The sequence below is a fragment of the Mustelus asterias genome, chromosome 9 (genome assembly GCF_964213995.1).
Source record: "Mustelus asterias chromosome 9, sMusAst1.hap1.1, whole genome shotgun sequence".
Classification (NCBI taxonomy): domain Eukaryota; kingdom Metazoa; phylum Chordata; class Chondrichthyes; order Carcharhiniformes; family Triakidae; genus Mustelus; species Mustelus asterias.
In genome coordinates this window covers 125,099,443-125,124,438 of record NC_135809.1, presented here as the reverse complement: position 1 = coordinate 125,124,438, position 24,996 = coordinate 125,099,443, and the positions used below count along the sequence as shown (strand labels likewise).

General features: G+C 45.6%; 1 protein-coding gene across 2 annotated transcripts in view; it reads right to left on the bottom strand.

The window, feature by feature from the left end:
• Positions 1-24,996, bottom strand: part of LOC144498984 (protein kinase C-binding protein NELL1-like) — an 893,123-nt gene that overhangs the window by 827,818 nt on the left and 40,309 nt on the right. For both annotated transcript variants that reach the window (XM_078221009.1, XM_078221010.1), the window contains exon 5: positions 9,542-9,638. In XM_078221009.1, coding sequence (XP_078077135.1) covers positions 9,542-9,638 — 97 coding nt within the window. The remainder of the gene's footprint in view (positions 1-9,541; positions 9,639-24,996) is intronic.

Sequence of the window (24,996 nt, the reverse complement as noted above, 5' to 3'; positions counted from 1 at the left end):
AGAGAATCCAAAGAGCTTCGACAAATACATAAAGGCCAAAAGAGTAATTAGGGAGAGAGTAGGACCTCTTAAGGATCAACAAGGTCATCTATGTGTGGATCCACAAGAGATGGGGAAGATCCTGAATGATATTTCTCATCAGTATTCATTGTTGAGAAAAGCATGGATGTTAGGGAACTTGTGGAAATAAATAGTGACGTCTCGAGGAGTGCACATATAACAGAGAAGAAGGTGCTGGAAATCTTAAAGCACATCAAGGTAGATAAATCCCTGGGACCTGATGAAGTGTATCCCAGAACACTGTGGGAGGCTAGGGAGAAAATTGCAGGTCCCCTGGCAGGGATATATGATGTGGAGATGCGGGCGTTGGACTGGGGTAAACACAGTAAGAAGTCTCACAACACCAGGTAAGGTCCAACAGGTTTATTTGGGAGCAAAAGCCATGAGCTTTCGGAGTGCTTGCTGCCCCTTCGTCAGGTGAGTGGGAGTTCTATTCACGAACAGGGCACATAACGACACAAACTCAATTTACAAAATAATGATTGGAATGCGAGTCTTTACAGGTAATCAAGTCTTAAAGGTACAGACAACGTGAGTGGAGAGAGTGTTAAGCACAGGTTAAAGAGATGTGTATTTGTCTCCAGACAGGACAGTTAGTGAGATTTTGCAAGTCCAGGCAAGTCGTGGGGGTTACAGGTAGTGTGACATGAACCCAAGATCCCGGTTGAGGCCGTCCTCATGTGTGCAGAACTTGGCTATCAGTCTCTGCTCAGTGACTCTGTGCTGTCGTGTGTCATGAAGGCCGCCTTGGAGAACACTTACCCGAATATCAGAGGCCGAATGCCCGTGACCGCTGAAGTGTTCCCCAACAGGAAGAGAACACTCTTGCCTGGTGATTGTCAAGCGGTGTTCATTCATCCGTTGTCGTAGCGTCTGCATGGTCTCCCCAATGTACCATGCCTCAGGACATCCTTTCCTGCAGCGTATCAGGTAGACAACGTTGGCCGAGTTGCAAGAGTATGTACTGTGTACCTGGTGGATGGTGTTCTCACGTGAGATGATGGCAACCATGTCGATGATCCGGCACGTCTTGCAGAGGTTGCTGTGGCAGGGTTGTGTGGTGTCGTGGTCACTGTTCTCCTGAAGGCTGGGTAGTTTGCTGCGGACAATGGTCTGAGGTTGTGCGGTTGTTTGAAGGCAAGAAGTGGGGGTGTGGGGATAGCCTTGGCGAGATGTTCGTCTTCATCAATGACATGTTGAAGGCTCCGGAGAAGATGTCATAGCTTCTCCGCTCCGGGGAAGTACTGGACGACGAAGGTCCACCATGTCCCGTGTTTGTCTTCTGAGGAGGTCGGTACGGTTTTTCGCTGTGGCGCGTCGGAACTGTCGATCGATGAGTCGAGCGCCATATCCTGTTCTTATGAGGGCATCTTTCAGTGTCTGGAGGTGTCTGTGGCGATCCTCCTCATCTGAGCAGATCCTGTGTATATGGAGGGCTTGTCCGTATGGGATGGCTTCTTTAACGTGTTCAGGGTGGAAGCTGGAGAAGTGGAGCATCGTGAGGCTATCCGTGGGCTTGCGGTAGAGTGAAATGCAGAGGTGACCGTCCTTAATGGAGATGCATGCGTCCAAGAATGCAACAGATTCCGGAGAGTAGTCCATGGTGAGTTGATGGTGGGATGGAACTTGTTGATGTCATCATATAGTTGTTTCAGTGATTGTTCACCTTGAGTCCAAAGGAAGAAAATGTCATCGATGTATCTAGTGTATAGCATCAGTTGAAGATCCTGTGCGGTGAAGAGGTCTTGTTCAAACCTGTGCATGAAGATGTTGGCATATTGAGGTGCGCATTTGGTCCCCATGGCTGTTCCGTGTGTCTAGATGAAGAACTGGTTGTTGAAGGTGAAGACATTGTGGTCCAGGATGAAGCGGATGAGTTGTAAAATTGCATCTGGAAACTGGCAGTTGTCGGCGTTGAGTACTGAGGCAGTTGCAGCAGTGCCAAGGTCGTGGGGGATGCTGGTGTAGAGTGCCAAGACATCCTTTGTGACGAGGAGTGCTCCTGGTTCAACTGCTCCATGTGTGCTGAGTTTCTGTAGGAAGTCTGTAGTGTCACGACAAAAGCTGGGGGTTCTTTGTACAATGGGTTTCAGATGCCCTCGACGTAGCCGGAGGTGTTCTCGCACAGGGTCCCATTGCCCGATACGATGGAATGGCCGGGTGTGTTTGCCTTGTGTATCCTCCATGATGATGGCATTGCTGCAACTGCCAGTTTCCAGATGCAATTTTACAACTCATCCGCTTCATCCTGGACCACAATGTCTTCACCTTCAACAACCAGTTCTTCATCCAGACACACGGACCAGCCATGGGGACCAAATTCGCACCTCAATATGCCAACATCTTTATGCACAGGTTCGAACAAGACCTCTTCACCGCACAGGACCTTCAACCGATGCTATACACTAGATACATCAATGACATTTTCTTCCTTTGGACTCATGGTGAACAATCACTGAAACAACTATATGATGGCATCAACAAGTTCCATCCCACCATCAGACTCACCATGGACTACTCTCCGAAATCGGTTGCATTCTTGGACACACGCATCTACATTAAGGACGGTCACCTCAGCACTTCACTGTACCGCAAGCCCACGGATAACCTCACGATGCTCCACTTCTCTAGCTTCCACCCTAAACACGTTAAAGAAGCCATCCCCTACGGACAAGCCATCCGTATACACCGGGTCTGCTCAGATGAGGAGGATCGCCACAGACACCTCCAGACGCTGAAAGATGCCCTCATAAGAACAGGATATGGCGCTCGTCGACTCATCGATCGACAGTTCCAACGCGCCACAGCGAAAAACCGTACCGACCTCCTCAGAAGACAAACACGGGACATGATGGACAGAGTACACTTCGTCGTCCAGTACTTCCCCGGAGCAGAGAAGCTACGACATCTTCTCTGGAGCCTTTAACATGTTATTGATGAAGACGAACATCTCGCCAAGGCCATCCCCACACCCCCACTTCTTGCCTTCAAACAATCGCACAACCTCAAACAGACCATTGTCCGCAGCAAACTACCCAGCCTTCAGGAGAACAGTGACCACGACACCACACAACCCTGCCACAGCAACCTCTGCAAGACGTGCCGGATCATCTACACGGATGCCATCATCTCACGTGAGAACACCATCCACCAGGTACACGGTACATACTCTTGCAACTCGGCCAATGTTGTCTACCTGATACGCTCCAGGAAAGGATGCCCCGAGTCATGGTACATTGGGGAGACCATGCAGACACAACGACAACGGATGAATGAACACCGCTCGACAATCACCAGGCAAGAGTGTTCTCTTCCTGTTGGGGAACACTTCAGCGGTCACGGGCATTCGGCCTCTGATCTTCATGTAAGCGTTCTCCAAGGCGGCCTTCACGACACACGACAGTGCAGAGTCACTGAGCAGAGACTGATAGTCAAGTTCCACACACATGAGGACGGCCTCAACCGGGATCTTGGGTTCATGTCACACTATCTGTAACCCCCACGACTTGCCTGGACTTGCAAAATCTCACTAACTTTCCTGGCTGGAGACAAATACACATCTCTTTAACCTGTGCTTAACGCTCTCTCCACTCACGTTGTCTGTACCTTTAAGACTTGATTACCTGTAAAGACTCGCATTCCAATCTTTATTTTGTAAATTGAGTTTGTGTCTTTATATACCCTGTTCGTGAATAGAACTCCCACTCACCTGATGAAGGGGCAGCAAGCGCTCCGAAAGCTAGTGGCTTTTGCTCCCAAATAAACCTGTTGGACTTTAACCTGGTGTTGTGAGACTTCTTGCAGAAATGTTTGAATCATCGATATTCACAGGTAAGGTTCCTGAAGACTGGAGGGTGGCAAATATTGTGCCTTTGTTTAAAAAGGGCTGCAGGGAAAAGCCTGGGAACTACAGTCCGGTGAGCCTCACATTTGTGGTGGGTAAGTTATTAGAAGGTATTTTGAGAGACAGGATCGACAGGCATTTGGAGACGCAAGGACTGATCAGGGACAGTCAGCATGGCTTTGTGAGTAGAAATCATGTCTCACAAATTTGGTTGAGTCTTTTGAAGGGGTAACCAAGAAGGTAGATGAGGGCAGTGCAGTTGACGTTGTCCACATGGACTTTAGCATGGCTTTTGACAAGGTATCGTATGGTACCTTGGCTTTTGACAAGTCAGGTTGTTGCATGAGGTTAAATCTCATGGGATCCAGGGTGAGGTAGCCAAATGGTTACAAAATTGGCGTGATGACAGAAGACAGAGAGTGATTGTAGAGGGTTGTTTTTCAAACTGGAGGCCTGTGACCAGCGGTGTGTCTCATGGATTGGTGCTGGGTCCACTGTTATTTATCATTTATATTAATGATTTGGATGTGAATTTAGTAGGCATGGTTAGTAAATTTGCAGATGACACCAAGATTGGTGGCATAGTGGACAGTGAAAAAGGTTATCTGGGATTGCAATAGGATCTTGATCAATTGGGCCAGTGGGCTAACGAATGGCAGATGGAGTTTAATTTAGATAAATGTGAGGTGATGCGTTTTGGTCGATCGAACCCAGGGCAGGACTTACTCAGTTAATGGTAGGGTGTTGGGAGAGTTATAGAACAAAGAGTTCTAGGGGTACAAGTTCATAGCTTCTTGAAATGGAGTCACAGGTTGGACAGGGTGGTGAAGAAGGCATTCAGCATGCTTGGTTTCATAGGTCAGAACATTGAATACAGGAATTGGGACGTCTTTTGAAGTGGTACAAGACATTGGTAAGGCCACACTTGGAATACTGTGTACAGTTCTGGTCACCCTATTATAGAAAGCATAGTATTGAACTAGAAAGAGTGCAGAGAAGATTTATTAGGGTGCTACCGGGACTTGATGGTTTGAGTTATAAGGAGAGGCTGGATAGACTGGGACCTTTATCTCTGAAGCGTAGGAGGCTTAGGGGATGATCTTGTAGAGGCCTATAAAATAATGAGGGGCATAGATCAGCGAGATAGTCAATATCTTTTCCCAAAGGTAGGGGAGTCTAAAACTAGAGGGCATAGGTTTAAGGTGAGAGGGGAGAGATACAAAAGGGTCCAGAGGGGTAATTTTTTCACACAGAGCATGGGGAGTGTCTGGAACAAGCTGCCAGAGGTAGTAGTAGAGGCGGGTACAATTTTGTCTTTTAAAAAGCATTTAGACAGTTACATGGGTAAGATGGGTATAGAGGGATATGGGTCAAATGCGGGCAATTGGGATTAGCTTAGTGGTTAAAAAAAGGGGCGGCATGGACAAGTTAATCTGGGGGACCTGTTTCCATGCTGTAAACCTCTATGACTCTATGACTCAGTGGATGTCCTGCACTTAGATTTCTAAAGGCATTTAATCAGGTTTTACATCAAAGGTTATTGTGGAAAATAAAATCTCATGGTGTTGGGGGTTACTTATTGGCAAGGATAGAAGATTGGCTAGCTAACAGGAAGAAGTCTCACACCAGGTTAAAGTCCGACAGGTTTATTTGGTAGCACGAGCTTTCAGAGCGCAGCTCCTTCATCAGGTGAGTTTCACTTGATGAAGGAGCAGTGCTCCAAAAGCTCATGCTATCAAATAAACCTGTTGGACTTTAACCTGGTGTTGTGAGACTCCTTACTGTGTCCACCTCAGTCCAACACCGGCATCTCCACATCATAACTAACAGGAAACAGAGTTGTCATAAATGCTTCTTTTTCTGACAGGATGTGGTGAGTGGTGTGCCACAGAGATCAGTGCTAGGGCCTCAACCTTTTAGAATTTATATAAATGACTGGGATGAAGGGATTGAAGGTATGGTTGCTAAATTTCCTGAAGGCACAGAGGTAGGTAGGAAAGTAAATTGTGAAGTGGACGTAAGAGGATACAAGCAACAGATAGGTTAAGTGAGTAGACAAAAATCTGGCAAATGGAGAATACTGTGAGGAAATGTAAAATTGTCTATTTTGGCGGAAAGAATAATAAAGAAGCTGATTATCTAAATGGTGAGAGATTGCAGAGCTCTGAGGTACAGAGTGGGTGACCGAGTGCATGAATCACAAAAGGCTAATATACCGATACAGCAAATAATTATGAAAGCCAATAGAACATTACATAGAAACATAGAAACATAAAAGATAGGAGCAGGAGGAGGTCATCTGGCCCTTCGAGCCTGCTCTTCCATTCATTACGATCAGGGCTAATCGTCCAACTCAACAGCCTAATCCTGCTTTCTTCCCATAACTTTTGATCTCATTCGCCCCAGGTGCTATGTCTAGCCGCCTCTTGAATACATTCAATGTTTTGGCATCAATTACTACCTATGGTAATGAATTCCACAGACTCACCACTCTTTGGGTGAAGAAATGTCTCCTCACCTCCATCCTAAATGGCCTACCCTGAATCCTCAGACTCTGCCCCTGGTTCTGGACTCCCCCACCATCTGGACCATCCTCCCTGCATCTACCTTGTTGAGTCCTGTTAGAATTTTATAAGTCTTTATGGGATCCCCCCCTCATTCGTCTGAAGTCCAGCGAAAAGAATCCTAACCGAGTCAATCTCTCCTCATACATCAGTCCCGCCATCCCCTGAATCAGCCTGGTAAACCTTCGCTGCACTCCCTCGAGAGCAAGAACATCCTTCCTCAGAAAAGAAGATCAAATCTGCATACAATACTCTAGGTGTCGCCTCACCAAGGCCCTGTATAATTGCAACAACACATCCCTGCTCCTGTATTCAAAACCTCTCACAATGAAGGCCAACATACCATTTGCCTTCTTTACCACCTGCTGCACCTGCATGCTTACCTTCAGTGGCTGGTGCACAAGGACACCCAGGTCCCTCTGCACACTCCCCCTCTCCCAATTTTCAGCCATTCAGGTAGCAATCTGCCCTCTTGTTTTTGCTTTCAAAGTGAATAACCTCACATTTATCCAAATTATACTGCATCTGCCATTGATTTGCCTAATCACCCTACCTGGGTGATCATTCTGAAGGATCTCTGCATCCTCGTCACAGTTCATCCTCCCATCCAACTTGGTGTCATCTGCAAACTTTGAGATGTTATGTTTTGTTCCCTCATCCAAATCATTAATATATATTGTGAATAGCTGGGGTCCCAGCACCGATCCCTGTGGCACCCCACTCGTTACTGCCTGCCAATTTGAAAAGCACCCATTAATTCCTACTCTTTGTTTCCTCTCTGCCAACCAGTTTTCTATCCATCTCAATACACTTCCCCCAATCCCATGCGCTTTAATTTTGCACGATAATCTCTTATGCGGGACTTTGTCAAACGCTTTCTGAAAGTCCAAAGAGACTACATCGACTGGCTCCCCATTGTCAACTCTACTAGTTACACTTTCAAAGAATTCCAACAGATTTGTCAAGCATGATTTCCCCTTCATAAATCCATGCTGACTCTGTCTGATCCTGCCACTAAATGCTCTGCTATAAAGTCCTTGATAATGGATTCTAGAATTTTCCCCACTACCGATGTTAAGTTCACTGATCTATAATTCCCTGTTTTCTCTCTACCTCCCTTTTTGAATACCGGAGTGACATTAGCTACCCTCCAATCTGTTCCCGAGTCTATAGAATCCTGGAAGATAACCACCAATGCTTCCACTATTGCTAGAGCCACTTCCTTAAGTACTCTGGGAATGTAGATTATCAGGTCCTGGGGATTTATCCACCTTCAATCCCATCAATTTTCCCAGCACCATTTCTCTACTAATATTGATCTCCCTCAGTTCTTCCCTCTCATTAAATTTTGCATTCTCCAACATTTCTGCTATCTGATTTGTGTCCTCTTTTGTGAAGACAGAAACATTATTATTTATTCTGAGAGGAATTGATTATAAATGTAGGGAGGTAATGCTTCAGTCATACAGGACACTGGTGACACCACATCTGGAGTATTGTGTTCAGTAATTGTCTCCTTATTTAAGGAAAGATGTTAAAATATTAGTAGCAGATCAAAGAAGGTTTAGAATCATAGAATCATGGAATCCCTGCAGTGCAGAAGAGGCCATTTGGCCCATCCAGTCTGCGTCAACTCTAATCCCCCTAACCTGCACATCTAGGGGCAATTTAGCATGGCCAAGACACCTAACCAGCACATCTTTCACACTATGGAAGGAAACCAGAACACCACGGGAAGGACGTGCAGACTCCATACAGACAGTGACCTGAGGCTGCACCGATTTTGTACAATTTTGGTCCCCTTATTTAAGAAAGGATATATTAGCTTTGGAGGGGGTACAGAGAAGGTTCACCAGGTTGATTCCGGAGATGAGGGGGTTAGCTTATGAGGAGAGATTGAGTAGACTGGGCCTGTACTCATTGGAGTTTAGAAGGTTGAGGGGAGATCTCATAGAGACATATAAGATAATGAAGAGGCTAGACAGGGTAGAAGCAGCGAGGTTATTTCCACTTACAATGGAAACAAGAACTAGGGGTCATAGCCTCAAAATACAGGGGAGTCAATTTAGAACAGAGTTGAGGAGGAACTTCTTCTCCTAGAGGGTAGTAAATCTTTGGAATTCTCTGCCCAATGACGCAGTGGAGGCTACCTCGTTAAATGTGTTTAAGTCACAGACAGATAGATTTTTAACCATTAAGGGAATTAAGGGTTATGGGGAGCGAGCGGGTAAATGGAACTGAACCCACTATCAGATCAGCCATGATCTTATTGAATGGCGGAGCAGGCTTGAGGAGCTAGATGGCTTACTCCTGCTCCTATTTCTTATGTTCTTATGTTCTTATGTCCCTGGAGCTGTGAGGCAGCAGTGCTAACCACTGCGCCACCATGGGCCGCCCCAATTTTAAGCTAGGTTAAACTGCAATTTCTAAATTACTTCGAGGCATTAGCAGTTTTCCTGTTGTGCCTTTCTCACACATTCCCATTGTGCAATTTTGTGATGTTTCACCCGCATCATTCACACCCATTAACCGACAGAAGCTCAGCGCCAAGATGCCAGATTAGAGCATGTGTTCTCACCAGCAGAAAGACTTGGTGAGAATGCATACACTTCCCTCACTCCCTCCCCCAACTAATCAGCATCTTCTATTTTTGAGAGTACTGTGATTGTAAGAGACACGGGAAAGCAATTGCACAATAATGACAACAAATAATAAAGCACCAGAAAAAAAATCATGACACCAGATAAATTGCTTTCTGTTTCAGAATTCATCTCTCAATTTCCAATTACATTATTTTGGACGATGATATTTCTGCTGATTATCCAAATGGTAAACATAGTTTTAAACCAAGAGAACAGCCACATGAATATTTGCAATAATTGCCATGAAATATTATGACATGTGGAATAAACATAACTTTAATCAACTAACTACCAGCATTCAGCATCTTTACACCGGCGTTTTAATACATTTACGCTGCTGTACTGCCACTGAAGTATGTAAATAGACTTCAGAATTCCACTGCAAGGCAGTTACTTAGCTCAATTAAATTAGTTCCATTCCAACTGCTTACCTTAAATAGCCCATGTCGACTGTTCCGTTGACCGAGCCACAAGCTGATTCCTGGACTGAAATTGGTCTGCGGAGGGTCAATGAGACGTTCATAAATCCTATGGAAAAGAGTACATCTTTTGTTCAGGTCAAAGGTTTTAACAAAGAACAAAGAAAAGTACAGCCCAGGAACAGACCCTTCGGCCCTCCAAGCCTGCACCGATCACGATGCCTGCCTAACTAAAACCGTATGCACTTACGGGGTCCGTATCCTTCCATTCCCATCCTACTCATGTCTTTGTCTAATTGCCCCTTTAAATGCCGCGATCGTAACTGTTCCTACCATCTCCCTGGGCAACGCGTTCCAGACATTCACCACCCTCTGTGTGAAAAAAAACTTGCCTCACACATCTCCTCTAAATTTTTTCCCATGCACTTTAAACCTCTGTCCCCTAGAACTTGACTTTTCTACCCTAGGAAAGAGCATCTGACTATCTACTCTATCCATGCCACTCACCATAACAAATCATCTTATAGCAATTAATTGTTGATCGATTAATATTCCACATGAACAAGTGAATGAATGACAAGACCAATCTTTTTCACACATTACAACAGGGCTATTCAATATCGAGGCTCCACCTTCTCAATCAATCTTTCTTCCCCCCACAAAAAAAACTTTGTCCATTTCTTCAGCCAGTGTGCAGGTGAGTAGATGAAGGGATTCTTTCAACACTTCAAAGGTTTTCAGCAAGTTAAAGTTTTGAGTAAATGACTTCCACAGGTTTATGATACTGAGTGGGATTCTCCAATGTCATACACCCTACCCCCCGCTGCCAGTGAGAATGGAGAATTTGGCGCTCAACCAAATCTCCATTTGCAGCAGCGGGACTGGAGAATCCCAGACACAGGCCAGGTCAGAGGTTTCTGGAAACATTCGTGGGGGGGAGGGAGGGGGGGCAGCAGCTGGAGGTGGGAGACAGTGGTGTCGTGGTACTGTCAATGAACTAGTCATCCAGAAACCCAGGTTAATGCTCTGGGGACCCGTGTTCGAAGCCAACCATGACAGATAGTGAAATTTGAAATCAATAAAAATCTGGAATTAAGAATCGACTGATGACCATGAAACCATTGTCGATTGTCGTAAAAACCCACCTGGTTCACTCATGTCCTTTAGGGAAAGAAATCTGCCATCCATACCTGGTTTCGCCTCCAGACCCATAGCAATGTAATTTACTCTTAATTGCCCTCTGAAACGGCCTGGCAAGCCATTCAGTTCAAAGGCAATTAGGGACAGGCAATGAATGCTGGCCCAGCCAACAGCGTCCACATTCTGTGAATGAATGTCTAATTTTCCAAAATTCGGAAAGCTGCTTCAGAAACCTTTTCCAGACTACACTATATCTACTCTTTAAAAAAAATAGTCCTCATTTATCATCAACTGGCAACATAAATCTTTTAATCAGATACAGCGGCACGGTGGCACAGTGGTTAGCACTGCAGCCTCACAGCGTCAGGGACCTGGGTTCAATTCCTAGCTTGGGTCACTGTCTGTGTGGAGTCTGCACGTTCTCCCCGTGTCTGCGTGGGTTACCTCCGGGTGCTCTGGTTTCCTCCCAAAGGCTGAAAGAAGTGCTGGTTTGGTGCATTGGCCATGCTAAATTCTCCCTCAGAGTACCTGAACAGGTGCCGGAGCGTGGCAACCAGGAGATTTTCACAGTAACTTCACTGCAGTGTTAATGTAAGTCAACTTGTGACTCTAATAAATAAATAAATAATAGAGGACAATGAGGATCGAATCAACCAGAGTAACAAAAGCAAAATACAATGGGTAGCGAAAATCTGAAATAAAAACTGAAAATGCTGGATACACTCAGCAGGTCTGAGAGCATTATGAAGAGGGAAACAAGAGTAACATTTCAAGTTGATAGTCTTTCATTATGATTGACTTTCAATGATAAATCCATTGCAGTCTCCCAGCTTTAATAAAACATAGAACATAGAACAGTACAGCCCACTATGTTGTGCTGAACATGACTCCAAATTAAACTAATCCCTTCTGCCTGCCCTTGGTCCATATCCCTCTACTCCTCGCATTTTCATGTGCTTATCTAAAAGCCCTTTAAACGCCACTATCGCATAAGCCTCCACCACCACCATCCCTGGTAGCGAGTTCCAGACATCTACCACTCTTTACCTAAAAATACTGCCCCTCACATCTCCTTTGAACTTTCCCCCTCTCCCCCTAAGTGCATGCCCCCCAATATTAGACATTTCTGGGAAAAAGATTCTGTCAACCCTATCTATGCCTCTCATAATTTTATAGACTTCTATCAGATTTCACCTCAGCCTCCGCCACTCCAGAGAAAACAACCCAAGTTTGTCCAGCCTCTCCTTGTAGCTCATATCCTCTCATCCAAGCAGCATCCTGGAAAACCTCTACTGCACCCTCTCCAAAGCCTTCACATCCTTCCTGTAATGTGGTGACCAGAATTGAATGCTATACTCTAAGTTCAGTCCAACCAAAGTTTTATAAAGTTGCAGCATGACATCTGACTCTTGTAGTCAAGATTTAGATTTAAAAAGAGAATTAAAAGGAATGAAGAACAAAAATTGTACTTCACGACTTTCTGATAAAAGTCTCCAAAGTTGGGTATTTTTTATACCCTTGTGCAGCATTTAGGTCAAGATCAGAATTTATCACCTGTCTTTAGCTTCCATACAGAAACATACAAACTTAGAAACTAGAAACAGGAGTAGGCCATTCGTCCCTTCATGCCTGCTTCACCATTCATCTTGATTATGGCTGATCATCGAATTCAATATCCTGATTCCCCCCTTCCCTTTATATCCCTTGATCCCTTTAGCCCCAAGAGCTATATTTAGTTTCTTCTTGAAATCAAACAATGTTTTGGTTTCAACTACATTTTCTGGTAATGAATTCCACACATTCACCACCCTCTGGGTGAAGAAATTCCTCCTCACCTCAGTTCTGAAAGGTCTACCCCTTATCCTCAAACTATCACCCCTAGTTCTGGACTCCCCCACCATTGGGAACATTCTTTCTGAATCTGCCCTGTCTTAGCCTGTTAGAATTTTATAAGTTTCTATGAGATGGTGATCTTGTAGAGGTCTATTAAATAATGAGGGGCATAGATCAGCTAGAAAGTCAATATTTTTTCCCAAAGGTAAGGGAGTCTAAAACTGGAGGGCATAGGTTTAAGGTGAGAGGGGAGAGATACAAAAGGGGCCAGAGGGGCAATTTTTTCACACAGAGGATGGTGAATGTCTGGAACAAGCTGCCTGAGGTAGTAGTAGAGACGGGTACAATTTGACTTTTAAAAAGCATTTAGACAGCTACATGGGTAAGATGGGTATAGAGGGACATGGGCCAAATGCGGGCAATTGGGACCAGCTTTGGGGTTTAAGAAAAAAAGGGCGCCACGGACAAGTTGGGCCGAAGGGCCTGTTTCCATGCTGTAAGCTTCTATAACTCTATGACTCTAGATCCCCTCTCACTCATCTAAACTCCAGTGAAGAAAATCCTAACCAAATTAGTCTCTCCTCATATGACAGACCTGCCATCCCATGAATCTGGTAAACCTTCGCTGTATTCCCTCTATAGCAAGGACATCCTTCCTCAGATAAGGACACCAAAACTGCACACAATACTCCAGGTTTGGTCTTACCAACACCCTATACAATTGCAGCAAAACATCCCTATCCCTATACTCAAATCTTCTTGTTGTGAAGGCCAATGTACCATTTGCCTTCTTTACTGCCTGCTGTACCTGCGCGCTTACGTTCAGCGACTGACGTACAAGGACACCAAGGTCTCATTGAGTATCCACCTCTCTCAATTTACATCCATTCGAGTAATAATCTGTCTTCCTATTATTGCTACCAAAGTGGATAACTTCACATTTATCCACATTATACTGCATCTTCCATGCAGATGCCCACCCACTCAGCCTGTTCAAATCACGTTGAAGCATCGCTGCATCCTCCTCACAGCTCACCCTCCCATTCAACCTTGTATATGATGGTGTTGGTGCGCTTTCTTCCCAAACTATTACTTTTTGAAAAAGACTTGCACTTCCATTTACAATTCCGGGACGCCCCAAAGTGCTTTCGAAGTGCAGCCATTGTTGTAATGTAGGAAACACTGCAACCAATTTGCGGACAGCAAGCTCCCACATACAGTAATGTGATAATTATCAGACAGGCTGGGTGGGATTCTCTGGCCTCCCCACAGTGTGTTTCTCAGTGACGCAATGCGACGTGCCGTTCAATGGCACCGGAACTGTCTGGTCCCGTCGCTGCCAATGGGAATTCCCATTGATTCCACTCCACACCACCGGGAAATCCACGTCCACGTCAGTGGGACTGGAAAAATCCTGCTGGCACAAGGGGTTGGAGAATTCCAGCCCCTATTTTTTGTAATGGTTATTCCAGGGTAAATATTAGCCAGGATAACCCCTCCGTTCATCTTCAAAATAGCGCCTGGGGATCTTTGACATCCAGTGTAAGAGAGAAGAGGCTTAAAGTCTCATCCAGAAAACTACCACATCTGACTGTGCAGCATTCCTTCAGGAACAGAGGGACCTGAGAGCACTTGTCCACAAAGCGCTTAAGTTAGCGCAAGGAGCTAAGATGGTCAAAAGGAATATGCGATATTTTCCTTTATTCATATAATCCCTACAGTGCAGAAGGAGGCCATTCAGCCCATCCAGTCTGCACTGACCACAATCCCACCTAGGCCCTATGTGAAGTTGTACAAACTAAGTAAGGGCATGATGGGAAAATTGGTCAACTATTTGTTACAAGATAAAGAACGGCTGACCAAAGCTATTTCAAAATGCCAGACCCCTGTAAGAGTTAATAAGGCTGTATGAGTAAATAAAACAAGATAAAGTCAGGGAGGAAGGAGTCACCAACCTTCTTCTGTTCCATCAAAGGACAAGATAACGGTATGAATAATGGGACAACGAGTTCTGGGAGGTCAGCAAGTTAAAACCTGATTAATGATATTGCTCACGATTCTATTACTAATCGAATTCCTGAATATGCTTTGGTCACGAAAACTGATAATGATTATGTATAAATACTGAACTGTTTCTCTGTGTAATTGCGGACTTGTGGAAGAATCAGCAGCTGTATCAACTGCTGTCTGACCTCAAGTCTCAACCATACACTGCATGCAGTTATTCGTAAATAAATGCTTGTTATATTGACGAAACAAATTTTGTAGAGTCTATCTTTCACAGTCAAGAAGCAGGAAGAGTTTCCACTTCAACACCTATCCCTATTTACCCTAGCTAGTCCCCCTGACACTTAGGGGCAATTTAGCATGGCCAATCTATCTAACCTGCACATCTTTAGAGTGTGGGAGGAAACCGGAGCACCCGGAGGAAACCCTCACAGACACAGGGAAAATGTGCAAACTCCACACAGACAGTGGCCCAAGCTGGGAATCGAACCCACCATCCCACCCAGAAATGCAAGGCCTGACACTTGAGCACTTGGGCACTTGAGAGTTAGCCAGGAAGGACCTAAAGAAAGAGTTAAGAAGAGCCAGGAGGGGACATGAGAAGTCTTTGGCAGGTAGGATCAAGGAAAACCCCAAAGCTTTCTATAGGTATGTCAGGAGTAAAAGAATGACTCGGGTAAGATTAGGGCCAGTCAAGGACAGTAGTGGGAAGTTGTGCGTGGAGTCTGAAGAGATAGGAGAGGCACTAAATGAATATTTTTTGTCGGTATTCACACTGGAGAGGGACAGTGTTGTTGAGGGGAGTACTGAGATGCAGGCTGTTGGACTGGACGGGATTGAGGTTCATAAGGAGGAGGTGTTAGCAATTCTGGAAAGGGTAAAAATAGATAAGTCCCCTGGGCCGGAAGGGATTTATCCTAGGATTCTCTGGGAGGCTAGAGAGGAGATTGCAGAGCCTTTGGCTTTGATCTTTGGGTCGTCATTGTCTACAGGAACAGTGGCAGAAGACTGGAGGATAGCAAATGTTGTCCCCTTGTTCAAGAAGGGGAGTAGGGACACCCTGGTAATTATAGACCGGTGAGCCTTACTTCTGTTGTGGGCAAAGTTTTGGAAAGGATTATAAGAGATAGGATTTATAATCACCTAGAAAGGAATAAATTGATTAGGGATAGTCAGCACAGTTTTGTGAAGGGTAGGTCGTGCCTCACAAACCTTATTAAGTTCTTTGAGAAGGTGACCAAAGAGGTGGATGAGGGTAAAGCGGTTGATGTGGTGCATATGGATTTCAGCAAAACGTTTGATAAGGTTCCCCATGGTAAGCTTTTGCAGAAAATACGGACACATGGGATTGAGGGTGATTTAGTGGTTTGGATCAGGAATTGGCTAGCTGTAAGAAAACAAAGGGTGGTGGTTGAAGGGAAATATTCATCCTGGAGTTCAGTTACTGGTGGTGTACCGCAAGGATCTGTTTTGGGGCCACTGCTGTTTGTCATTTTTATTAATGACCTGGATGAGGGGGCAGAAGGATGGATTAGTAAATTTGCGGATGACACGAAAGTCGGTGGAGTTGTAGACAGTGCGGAGGGAAGTGGCAGGTTACAGAGGGACATAGATAAGCTGCAGAGCTGGGCTGAGAGGTGGCAAATGGAGTTTAATGCGGAAAAGTGTGAGGTGATTCACTTTGGGAGGAGTAACAGGAATACAGAGTACTGGGCTAATGGTAAGATACTTGGTAGTGTGGATGAACAGAGGGATCTGGGTGTCCATGTGCATAGATCCCTGAAAGTTGGCACCCAGGTTGATAGGGTTGTTAAGAAGGCGTACGATGTGTTAGCTTTTATTGGTAGAGGGATTGAGTTTCGGAGCCAGGAGGTCATGCTGCAACTGTACAAAACTCTGGTGCGGCCGCACTTGGAGTATTGCGTACAGTTCTGGTCGCCGCATTATAGGAAAGATGTGAAAGTGTTGGAAAGGTGCAGAGGAGATTTACCAGGATGTTGCCTGGTACGGTGGGAAAATCGTATGAGGAAAGGCTGAGGGACTTGAGGTTGTTTTCGTTAGAGAGAAGAAGGTTAAGAGGTGACTTAATAGAGGCATACAAGATGATCAGAGGATTAGGTAGGGTGGATAGTGAGAGCCTTTTTCCTCGGATGATGATGGCTAACACGAGGGGACATAGCTTTAAATTGAGGGGTGAGAGATATAGGACAGATGTTAGAGGTAGGTTCTTTACTCAGAGAGTAGTAAGGGCATGGAATGCCCTGCCTGCAGCAGTAGTGGACTCGTCAACATTAAGAGCATTCAAATGGTTATTAGATAAACATATGGATGATATTGGAATAGTGTAGATTAGAGGGGTTTTAGATTGGTTTCACTGGTCGGCGCAACATCGAGGGCCGAAGGGCCTGTACTGCGCTGTAATGTTCTATGTTCTATGTTCCATGACACACAATAGCAGGGAGGTTACACTATAACGTATAAAACACTAGTTAGAACACAGCTAGGTTACTGTCTACAATTCTGGTTACAGCATGAGGGGTTGTAATGACACTGGAGAGGTTACAGAGGAAATTTACAAGGATGTTACCAGGACTGGAGAATTTTAGCCATGAGGAAAGATCATTTAAAGCTGGGATTGTTTTCCTTGGAATGGAGAAGGCTGATTTAATTAAGGTATAAAGGTTTGAGGGACCGAGGTAGAGTAAAATTGGAATGCTTATTTCCCTAAGCATAAAAGTCAATGACCAGAGGTCATAGATTTAACATAATTGGTAGAATTTCTTTTTCACCCAGAAGATGACAGGAGTTTGGAACTCACTGCCTGATAGGAGTGCTGGAAGCAAGAATCTTCGCTGTATTTTTTTTAAAAATTGGACATGTTGTGACCTGCAAGGCCACAGGCTGAAAAATGGGATTAGCTGGATAGCTCTTGCTCAGCTAGTACAAATACAATGGGCCAAATGGCTGAAATCTTTCCACATTGCTCCACTGGAATATCATCCCAATTTTTTGTGCTCATGTCACTGGAACGTGACTTGAACCAACAATCTCCTGACTCAGAAGCAAGAGGTGCTATCAACTGAGCCATAGAATCATAGAACCCTTACAGTGCAGAAGGAGGCCATTTGGCCCATCGAGTCTGCACCGACTCTCCAACAGAGTGTCTTACCCAGGCTCACCCTGTTGCCCTATTCCCACACGCACATTTACCTTGGCTAATCCACGTAACCTATATATCCTGGGATACTACGAGGCAATTTAGCATGGCCAATCCACCTAACCTGCACATCTTTGGAGTGTGGGAGGAAACCAGAGCGACCGGAAGAAGCCCACACTCACACACATGAAGGTGTAAACTACACACAGTCACCCAAGGTCAGAATTGAACCTGGGTCCCTGGCGCTGTGAGGCAGCAGTGCAACCATGCCATCACAGCGGGGTTTTTTTTCGAAGGGCGGCACGGTAGCACAGTGGTTAGCACTGCTGCTTCACAGCTCCAGGGACCTGGGTTCGATTCCTGGCTTGGGTCACTGTCTGGGTGGAGTTTGCACATTTTTCCTGTGTCTGCGTGGGTTTCCTCCGGGTGCTCCGGTTTCCTCCCACAGTCCAAAGATGTGCGGGTTAGGTTAATTGGCCATGCTAAATTGCCCCTTAGTGTCCCGGGATGTGAAGGTTAGAGGGATTAGTGGGTAAATATGTAGGGATATGGGGCTAGGGCCTGGGTGGGATTGTGGTCGGTGCAGACTCGATGGGCTGAATGGCCTCTTCCTGCACTGTAAGGTTTCTATGATTCTATGATTCTATGAAATGCATTTATGGGGTGTGGACATCGCCGGCTGGGCGAACATTAATTGGCCATCACTAACTGCCCTCCAGAAAGTGGTGGTGAGCTGCCATGTTGAACATCTGTAATCCCTGAGACAACCGAATGGTTTGCTAAACCACTTCAGAGGGCAACAAAGAGTCAATTACATTCCTGTGAAACTGGAGTCATATAAAGGTTAGACTGGGAAAAGAAAATTTCCGATATGATAGGGTATTGGTGAATTAGCCAGATTTTTTACATCAATCTCATAATCTCATAACTCACTTCACTGGTACTAAAAAGTAAACTCAAATTCAACTCCCGCTGCCGTGTTTATTAGCACGTAACTCTGATTTACTAGTTCAATAAGATCGTCACCGCACAATCATACCATTACTTCTGGAAGAGATCTCAGTTATTCTCAATACTCTTATAAAATGTTCTGAAGGCCATCAGTTGTTAAATCACTTTCACTACTTAATCCCAAGGATAGATAGTACACATTCTGCGTGGGAACAGAGACCTGAGCAATACTTATTCACAGTTCTTTGCACGAACATATGCCAAGGTAACCACAAGGCTTAACTAATTGAGCACAGCATGCTCTGACACAAAGAATAAGAAACAGCAGACAAAAAGACACCTGTAATTAAATGAACTCAACTGTGAGCAAAACATTTTTCTTTTCCATTTTTGTTTAATCTTCCTTTTCTTTTAAATTACACACATACCCCCTACATTATCTTCAGATCTTTAACTTGGGCCCTACTAGAGTCATAGAGCTTTACAGCATGGAAACAGGCCCTTTGGCCCAACTTGTCCATGCCGCCCCTTTTTTTTAACCACTAAGCTAGTCCCAATTGCCCGCTTTTGCCTCATATCCTTCTATACCCATCTTACCCATGTAACTGTCTAAATGCTTTTTAAAAGACAAATATGTACCCACCTCTACTACTACTTTTGGCAGCTTGTTCCAGACACTCACCACTCTGAGTGAAAAAATTGCTCCTCTGGATCCTTTTGTATCTCTCCCCTCTCACCTTAAACCTATGCCCTCTAGTTTTAGACTCCCTTACCTTTGGGAAAAGATGTTGACTACATACCTTATCTATGCCCCTCATTATTTTATAAACTTCCATAAGATCACCCCTAAGCCTCCTACACTCCAGGAAAAAAAGTCCCAGTCTATCCAATTGCTCCTTATAACTTAAACCATCAAGTCCCGGTAGCATCTTAGTAAATCTTTTCTGCACACTTTCTAGTTTAATAATATCCTTCCTATAATAGGGTGACCAGAACTAGACACAGTATCCCAAGTGTGGCCTTATTAATGTCTTGTACAACTTCAACAAGACATCCCAACTCCTGTATTCAATGTTCTGACCAATGAAACCAAGCATGCCGAATGCCTTCTTCACCACCCTGTCCATCTGTGACTCCACTTTCAAGAAGTTATGAGCCTGTTCCCCTAGATCTCTTTGTTCCAAAACACTCCCCAACACTCTACCATTAACTGAGTTAACTGCCCCAATTCGATCTTCCAAAATGCATCACCTCACAATCGTGTTCACAGCAAATAATGCAGTGGTGCCAGGGAGCTCAGTGATCCCCCATGCAATTCCACAAGGATTAGAGAGGGCAAGAAATTCTACTTGGACTTTGTAACCGTGCCTGTTGATCATACTCATGGCACAATGCAGCGTTGCAGCAAGGCAGTGGTCTTCTGTACCACTCGAAGGGCAGAATTCTTCCATCTTGCCGTGGTGGGTTTGGTGACAATACAGAAAAAACAAAAATTCGCCAGTGTAAAATCACACTGCAATTCTCCCAATGGCAGGTTAATGGCGGGCCGATCTTCCCACTGGCTGGTGGTGTACATTCTATTTGCATTCATTTGCATATCATGAATGCTCATTAAATCAGCTGCCTGTCTTCCTTCAGCCTTTCAATCTTGTGTCACACCAATGGAAATTACATTGGTTTAAAACCCAATTGCTATAGAGTGGAGTGCACAAGATGGTCCTCAGTCCACAAGAGATTTCGAGGTGAGTGCAACAACTTTCTGTCATTGTGCTGCGTTGTTGTTGATGCCCTGGTCACCACTCTGCCATGGCAGACTGGTTCCTGCCCACCATCCCCACGCCAAGCTGGTCTTCATGGACAGCACCGTGCTGTTGCACCCAATGGACCCTCCTGTGTCACCGTCTCAGGTCAGTACAGCGCCCTGGGGTGCCACACACCCATGTCTATCTGGACAACACCGTGCTGCAAGATGCATGCAGCCACCGCAACATGGGTCCAAAGTTTGACCAGGGGTGGAGCGCTAGGTCAGGCTGGGGAAAGAGGGGGGCCTGACAAAGACAAGGGGAACAATGTGGAAGCAGAGCTGTGCAAGGTCGGGGTCGGGGGAAGGCTGAGGGCTCACAATGGCAGGCAGAGGGGCTAGGGGGTGCATGAAGGAGACAGATAATGGATGGTAGAGGGAAAACTGAGGGGAGGGAAGCTGGATCCCGACAAGGTTGCATGAAAAGCTCTCAAACAAGGGGGGTCAAAGGGAGACCACATTGTTTACTGGAATGGGATGGATGACGACTCCAGAAGTGGCGGGTGGAAATTTAAGTGGGGCTTGGGTTCCTCACAGGTGATGGGCCCGAGTGGAAGAATGGCTGAATCGAGGTACAGATTTCTCCTTGAGGCTTCTAGCCTTTCCCCTCTGGGTTCCTGACACCCTGCACTGTCTTGTGAAGACGGGTGGGCTGGGAAGAATGATATATATGAGTGTACTGCACTGGTATTTAAATGTGGTGCTGGGACCTTTGAACCCACCAGCTGATGGCAGGCAGACAAATCAACTGCCTGTGTCAAGCAGGTGACTCGGAGGAGAACACACCTGTGCACAATAAATGAAGCTCCAAGTGTGGACCCTGGTGCAGGATCCCACCATTCTGTTCAGCATGAGAGATGGCACCAGAGCCTCCCATCACCCCACTTAGTCTCAAAAACTAAGAGTTCCGCCCTCAGTATTGGAAAGACCTTCCTTGACAATTCAATTATCATTGAATCGTACCGTACAGAAAACCACCTATTCAGCCATCATGCCTCTGCCAGCCCTCTGAACAATCAATCTATTGTTCCCACTCCACATCACCCATTGAAACTTGGATAGAGCCTAAAAATCAATTATCTGAATGCTGAAAAGCTGCAGCAAACAAAAGATCCCACACACTTTACAACTTCATTCCAAAAATATGGGTAAATAATGGCTTCAAAGTTACATGGTGACTTTATTTCTAAAATTCGAATACGCTTTGCAACAACAATGTAGCACTTCTAACAAGGTGGTATGTTGGACAGTGGAGCAGCTCAGTGGCGCAGTGGTTAGCACTGCTGCCTCGCAGCGCCAGGGACCGGGTTCAATTCCCAGTTTGGGTCACTGTCTGTGTGGAGTTTGCACGTTCTCCCCTTGTCTGTGTGAGTTTCCTCCGGGTGCTCTGGTTTCCTCCCACAGACTGGAAAATGTGCTGGTTAGGTGCATTGACCTGAACAGGCACCGGAGTGTGGCGACTAGGGGAATTTCACAGTAACTTCATTGCAATGTTAATGTAAGCCTTACTCGTGACTAATAAATAAACTTTAACTTTTTAAAAGGAAAATGACCCAACCATCTTCACAGAGGCAAAAGCTGACTGAAGTCAAAGGAGGAAACTCATAGAATCCCTACAGTACAGAAAGAGGCCATTCGGCCCATCGAGTCTGCACCGACCACAATCCCACCCAGGCCCTACCCCCATATCCCTACATATTCACCCACTAATCCCTCTAATCTACACATCTCAGGACACTAAGGGCAATTTTAGCATGGTCAATCAACCTGACCCGCACATTTTTGGACTGTGGGAGGAAACTAGAGCACCCAGAGGAAACCCACACAGACACGAGGAGAATGTGCAAACTGCACACAGACAGTGACCCAAGCCAGGAATTGAACCCAGGTCCCTGGAGCTGTGAAGCAGCAGTGCTAACCACTGTGCTACCGTGCCGTCCATTGGGAAACACTGGGAAAATTTAGTCATAGAGATGGGTTTTGTAAGAAAAGGGGTGGCTAAGATTTGATTTGATTTGATTTATTATTGTCACATGTGTTAGCATACAGTAAAAAGTATTGTTTCTTGCGGGCTATACAGACAAAGCATACCGTTCATAGCAAAGGAAAGGAGAGGATGCAGAATGTAGAGAAAGATCAACTTAATGAGAGGGAGGTCCATTCAAAAGTCTGATGGCAGCAGGGAAGAAGCTGTTTTTGAGTTGGTTCGTACGTGTCCTCAGACTTTTGTATCTTTTTCCCGATGGAAGAGAGTATGTCTGGGATGCGTGGGGTCCTTGATTATGCTGGCTGCTTTTCCAAGGCAGTGGGAAGTGAAGACAAAATCAATGGATGGGAGGCTTGTTTGTGTGATGGACTGGGCTTCATTCAAGACCCTCTGTAGTTTCTTGCGGTCTTGGGCAGAGCAGGAGCCATACCAAACTGTGATATAACCAGAAAGAATGCTTTCTATAGTGTATTGTAGAAGTTGGTGAGAATTGTAGCGGACATGCCAAATTTCCTTAGTCTCCTGAGAAAGTAGAGGCGTTGGTGGACTTTCTTATCTATAACATCCGTATGGAGGGATCAAGACAAGTTTTTGGTGATCTGAACATCTAAAAACCTGAAGCTCTGGACCCTTTCTACTTCGTCCCCATTGATGTAGATAGGGGCATGTTCTCCACTATGCTTCCTAAAGTCGATGACTATCTCCTTCGTTTTGTTAACATTGAGGGAGAGATTATTGTTGTCGCACCAGTTCACCAAATTCTCCATCTCTTTGCTTTACTGTGTCTCGTCATTGTTTGAGATCCAACCCACAAGGGGGAGGTTTCAGGAGAGATTTCAAGCTTGGATATTAACATGTTTATCCAGGTGGGAGGGAGTGTCTGGCATGTACACTGGATGTGTGAGTCTGCTTGTAAGCTGTAGAGTTTTAACGCAACAACTTGGGTCTTTTAGCCCTGAGAGGTTCTTTGCCCTAGAATGAGTCGGATTTATAGGCAGGGACTTTCAGCTTCTATTCCCCTCAAGGCGGGGGGGAGCGGGGTTCAGCAACAGGAGCAGAATATATCAGGAGAAGGCTAAAGTCATGCTTTACATCGGCGTAAACACCTGATGGAATTGTCCCTTCCCCAGTCAGTGATGGGGGCACATTTCGCAATGTTCAACATTGGGAACATCATTTAAATATATTAGCATATGATTATCAGCCCGCTATCTCGGAATCAGCCCCCGCGTCAGAACATCCAATCACGTTGGCATGATGGCAGAGCGGCGTGAACCATAACTGGTCTCCCAAGGCGCACACCTGGCGAGCAGACCTCCCACAGAGCTCAGGTGAGTGCAATATTCAGGGGGGAGATAGTCATGCCTGGGCACTGCCCTGGCACTGCCCAGGGTGGTTGTGGTTTTTGAGGGGGGGTCTCACTCACAGACTTCACTTCCAGTAGGGTGGGAAGCATTCTGGAGCAGGCCGGAGGATCAGATAGGTCTCCTCATCAACCAAGGGACAATGTCCAATTCTGGGAAGGGATCCATTCTCTGTCCTCAAGAGAAAGCGCTGGAAAATCTCAGCAGATCTGGCAACATCTGTAAGGAGAGAAAAGAGCTGACGTTTCGAGTCCAGTGACCCTTTGTCAAAGCTTTGTCAAAGGGTCATCTGGGCTTGAAACGTCAGCTCTTTTCTCTCCTTACAGATGCTGCCAGACCTGCTGAGATTTTCCAGCATTTTCTCTTTTGGTTTCAGATTCCAGCAACCGCAGTAATTTGCTTTTGTGATTCTCTGTCCTAAGTGGGTGAGATGTCAATGCCTGACCCTGAGGGCCTTTGTTTGCAGAGGGGTGCCAGAGAAGAGGGAAGTCATAACAGAGGTGGAGCTTGTGGGGGGAGGTAGGGGAGAAGGGGGGGCAGGCTCGGGGTAAGCACTCCTGCTCCTCCTAGCCCACAAGCAGGCCTCAAATGCATTTCCTTTCTAATCAAGGCCATCCTTGTCTCACCTCAGTTGCCAGTTTTCCTGAGGCCAGGATATCTGACTGCCCACTGCGAATCCTGCAAAACGGATTCATTCAGAGGCTGCCAACCCTGTTCTTGGGAATAGGTTGAGTGCCCGCTCCCAGTCCCAACTCTGTAAAACCCAGCAGTGAGTGGGTTGGCAGGGGTCAGGGTACAATCAGGTAATGCCTGACCTAAATCTAGCCCACCTATTTTTGTAAACCTAGCCCATAGGGTCCAGAGAGCTGGAAGAGTGGGTACCAATGATGGATTGAGGAGGCTGGGGCTGCAAAAGAGATCAGATTTGAAGGAATGCAATCAGTTCAGAGAGTTTAGGGCTGGTGATGGTTCTACTTACAAAAGCAGAAGGAGCCCCCGCCCTCCCTGCCATCCCCTCCCTCCCCCCCCAAAAAAAACAGAGCGCCTCTATCACATAAGGAAAAAAGAAAATCAGATCACTATCCCTGGACCTCTGCCAGTATTCCTTGAAGGCTGTCACTACTGTCAGATCTTGGCTCGGAATCCCTTCGAGTATCATTTTGGTGCATGGATAGATGAGCCAATGAATCATCTGGCCAATCTTCCAACTTTAAGAATTACTGAGTC